Source organism: Macrobrachium rosenbergii, chromosome 56, assembly GCF_040412425.1.
Source record: "Macrobrachium rosenbergii isolate ZJJX-2024 chromosome 56, ASM4041242v1, whole genome shotgun sequence".
Taxonomy (NCBI): Eukaryota; Metazoa; Arthropoda; class Malacostraca; order Decapoda; family Palaemonidae; genus Macrobrachium; species Macrobrachium rosenbergii.
The window spans coordinates 33,710,561-33,715,560 of record NC_089796.1 but is presented as its reverse complement, the minus strand read 5'-3'; the positions used below and the strand labels follow the sequence as shown (position 1 = coordinate 33,715,560).

Sequence of the window (5,000 nt, the reverse complement as noted above, 5' to 3'; positions counted from 1 at the left end):
ATGAAGAGTTCAGAACAACTCTACCACCGCAGGGGGTATCGCGGGGGCCGGATTCTAGACATGATCCGTGTCTCTATTCAACAAATATTTGATGGCAAAGATATTAACTGATATACTGAAGTGACCGGACTTGGCCACGGATCACAACCGGCTTCCTCTGAGCTGATGATGGCAAAGATATTAACTGATATACTGAAGTGACCGGAATTGGCCACAGATCACAACCGGCTTCCTCTGAAGCTCTTACCGTATATAAGTCAAGTTAAGAATAATTTAGTTTAACCAGACCACTGAGCTGATGAAGAGCTCTCCTAGAGAGGGCTGGCCCTAAGGATTAGATTTATTTTACGTGGCTAAGAACCAATTGCTTACCTAGCAACGGGACCTACAGCTTATTGTGGAATCCGAACCACATTATGACGAGAAATTAGTTTCTATCACCAGAAATAACTTCCTCTAATTCTTCATTGGCCGGACGGAGACTCGAACGTGGGCCAGCAGAGTGCTAGCCGAGGACGATAACCACCCGTCCAATGAGGAACTTCTTACTTAGCCAAGTAAAATAAATCTAATCCTTCGGGCCAGCCTTAGGAGAGCTGTTAATCAGCTGAGAGGTCTGGTTAAAATAAGATATACTTAACTTCTGGGGGAGAAGTGAGTGCACTTGGCGTCTCCTGATCTTGTATAGCCCGCTCAGAACTTTGTTCTCGAACATTCGAATATCTGCAGCTGCAAAAACAATGATTCCCTCAGAATTGCGATCGTAGAAGTTGCCTAAATCAGTGGTTCTCAATCTTTTTTTAGTGATGGCACCCTAACTAATGTAATCATTACCGCGGCACCCCCTTCTTCACCATCCCACCAAATCATGAATTATATATATATATATATATATATATATATATATATATATATATATATATATATATATATATATATATATATATGTATATATATATATATATATATATATATATATATATATATATATATATATATATATATATATATATATATATATATATGTATATATATATATATATATATATATATATATATATATATATATATATATATATATATATATATATATATATATATATATCAGTAGACAAACTGATAATAATTATATGAAGTCTTCTGGTAACTTTATTTATTTTTTACAAATGTTCATTGAGATAATCAAGCCAAGACAAAATTCAAGACAAGGCGCCCAGTTTGAGAATCACTGCCCTAAATTAACAGTGCAGCCATCGGCGCACGTTACAGAATTTTACAACATTGCACAAAGAATATATCACCAAAAAAAAATCAAATCAAAGCTTCGCATTTCGCCACGTCACTCCCTCGATCATACGTAGATCACAAGTTCGATTGCACTTCAAAACAGACGTGTACAAAAGACTAGAATGGAAGTTTTATGACGGCAAAAACCCAGCTGTAAATTTTGTCAACAGACTCGGATAAAAAATTCCTTAATGCTTTTCAACTTTAACCTCTTAACTTAAAAATAAGCTTAGCATTCCCAGAGTACTTAACATTTTTGGTATTGTTGGACTTTACGAAATATATGTCCCCTGCCTAAACTCATGTTAGTTTGGGTTTTATGCAAGGTTCTGCACCCAATCGAACTAGCGCCATCTGCTAGCATGACGTCACTGCAGTTTTCTATAAAAAAATAAGCGAAGCAACTTTACGAGCAAGAGGTAATTCCTTGTGATGTGCTGGATAGAGTTAGAATCAATTACCATGTCGCACGCCTAAGCAGATGATGTAAGTGATAAATTATACTGCTCATACAGAGAAGGTCACGTGAAGTCGATCAAAAATTTAACAGAAATGAGGCACTATTGGTGTTTATTACAATTCGTCTGAAAACATCCTAGAAACCGTTCCTGTTTGTAATTGGGGCTTGGCATTTGGGAAAAGAAGGTAGGCGAAATATATTGAGTTTTTTTTTATTATCTGCGGTATTCATGTCACTATAATGAATGGATAAATTCAAATAAATTAAATGTAAATAAATATGAGGAAACAGTGAACAAAAGCAAAAACTGGGTCTGACGGTGTCGTCTGCTAAGAAAAAATACTGCTAAGAAAAATCCATTGCAAACCTGGCAGACCTCTATCAACTCTTTATGAATGTTTAACCTTATTTTGTATTTCAGACTCTACAACATTTTATGAGACGTTATTTAGAATAAAAGGAAAGTGTGCTGTGATTTACCTACCTATTGTATACTCTCAACACATTCTTAGGCTACCGTCAATTTACATATGTCTTTCATCAGTTTTTGGCTGTACAATGCTTTATCGTTCAGCTCTATAGAAGGTAGTAAACAGAGGATAAGTTCAGGATTTTAAGTTCTCAGATAAGATTTGAATCACCCATGATGTCCAAATTTAACTTAATTGTTGGGGACAAAATTGCATTTACATACTTAAGCATATCTCAATGGTTTTTTTCTTAGCAGCATTTTTTCTTAGCAGACGACACTGTCAGACCCAATTTTTACAGTTTTTACTGTGTCCTCATATTTATTTCCATTTAATATGTTTGGATTTATCCATTCATAATAGTGACATGCCTACTGGAGATGATAAAAACCAAAATATATTTTGCATAGCTTCTTTCTCCAAATGCCCGGCCTCATTACAGACAGAAACTGTTTCTGGGCTGTCTTTAGACGTATTGCAACATCCACCAGCAATGGCTCTTTTTCCTCAAATTTTCGGTCGACTTCATGTGATCTGTGTACGAACATTATAATTTTTCACTTATATCATCATGATTATCTACATATTATAGTGACTGCGATGCTGAGACAAATATCTTTTTTTCCAGAACTATCTGATAAAGTCCAGGACATTAAATCTTTCCTGGATTTTAAGCAAGAGGTCAAATCTACAATACTTCTCAACCAGCTGGAATTTCTTTTGAAAACTGCTGAATTGGAGGGAAACATTGGCAACCGTAATAGCAGAGATTTAACAAACCTTGAATCAAGGTTTAGCCAAATGGAACTGAAAATTGATGGATTGCCAGCCGAAGGAATTAATGGTAAGACGTCTAGACAACTATTTGTAATTATGATTTGTAACAAGTGCACTCTGTATTGCAACATCTATGACTAAAGACTACAGTGGCGAAAAATCCATTACTTATAGTAATGGTTTAGTTACTTAGCTCTTTTATTGTTTTAAATATTTTTATTTTTTCCTTTCCTTGCTTGCGCTTGTCATATTTCGTATTCCTTTCATATATGCAGACATGAAAACACTTTGACAAGCTAGCCCATTGTATTCATCACTCTTAATTAAACAATACATTTTCCTAGTCCATTGCCAAAAAAGAAGCTTTGTATATGTATGCATTAACATGAGAAACGAAATTTATTTTGGGTAGATCCTTTAATCCCTATTCGAAGATAAGAAAAGAAAATAATTTGTAAAATTCCTTGAGTTATATAAACCGACATCTTTGCTACTTTTATTACAAAGAATCCTCTGAAATTTGTTCTATTAGTGTGTTAGTGAATGCCACAAATTCAGTGTTCAGTTCCAGCTATTGCGTCGAATTAATCTTTAGAAGAGACCATAACAGCTTTGTTTTAACCAGTGATGTACTGTACAATATCAAGATAAGAGGATTGGAAATTCATCTACACAGATAGCCGTTGTTGGAGTGGTTTCGTTCGGTTTGGGAGAATTTGTAATTTTTCTTGTTTTTAGCTTCTTGTGGTTGTTGCTTAACGTAGAATTTTGGGTTCGAGCCTCCCTTAGGGCTGGTACAGTCACTGCCACCACTTTTGTGGCTAGAAATGAGATGCTTAGTTTAGAGCGCTTGGTAATATTTTGTCACCCTTTAAGGGCAGCTAATGTAAAAAGACAGTAACCGCTCTCGCCCACTGCAGCAACTTAAAAAGAAGAGAACACTTTGGTACGATTGTAATAATTGTCTTCATTATTCAATATTGTCTCCAGGAATCTTTGCTGTGATGCAAGACAGTAATGAGACTTTACTTTCATTTGTACAGCTCATTCTACCGACCCCAAGTGCAAGGAGGGCTGGCAATACTTCCAAAATTCGTGTTACTTCTTTTCCAACGCAGAGGGCTCTTGGGAGGAAGGACGAAAGGACTGCCTTGATATGGCCGGTGATTACGTCAAGATCACAACACATGAAGAGTTTAATTTTGTTGGCAGTAAGTGTTCAATATTCAACAATGAGCGCTTTGTATCCAGGCCCAGGAGATGAGGTACCACAACAGAATGACCCCATATTTCAGCCTGTCAGACTCAGTACTTAAAAGTTTTCTTCTGTCTATCATCTGATTTTCATCTTCATTATGGCTCTTCCGTTTCTGTACATCTGAAAAGTATGTAACACTAATCCACTCCATTCTCGGCACCGGTCCTGGTCGTTTCGGCCGTAAGTCACTTTAGGCCGTAACATCCAAAACAATGTAAGACGTTATGTTTATGGTATTTACCGTTATGTTTGTGGTATTTACCATTATTATTTCATGTTTTACGTACATCCCCAAGGGGCTGGTACTAAACACGGCACCCATTTTGCACGTAAACGTGCTTACGGCCGAAACGACTTACAGCCGAAACGACCCGAATGCCTCGACACAGCCATGAGCACTCTTTCGCCCATGTAAAGCTTGCTGTTTCCTTTCCCTCCCATAATATATACGAGTGTGTATATATATATATATATATATATATATATATATATATATATATATATATATATATATATATATATATATATATATATATATATATATATATATATATATATATATATATATATATATATATATATATATAAAGGCAGGAGAAGGGCACAGGAACACATACAGATCCAGTACATACATTTATTTGTCTACTCGTTTCTTGACCCGTGGTCACATCATCAGGGCATCATCTACAGTTATAAATTAAAAAGGGGCATTCAGCATACATAGTTAAAAGTAAACATACACAAAACA

The 5,000-nt window shown here is 35.6% G+C and overlaps 1 protein-coding gene across 1 annotated transcript in view; it reads left to right on the top strand.

Moving 5' to 3' along the window:
- LOC136836554 (alpha-N-acetylgalactosamine-specific lectin-like) overlaps positions 1–5,000 on the top strand; it is a 22,961-nt gene that overhangs the window by 3,781 nt on the left and 14,180 nt on the right. Inside the window, exons 2-3 of the mRNA XM_067100998.1 lie at positions 2,846–3,061; positions 4,038–4,205. Of these exons, the coding sequence (XP_066957099.1) occupies positions 2,846–3,061; positions 4,038–4,205 (384 nt within the window). The remainder of the gene's footprint in view (positions 1–2,845; positions 3,062–4,037; positions 4,206–5,000) is intronic.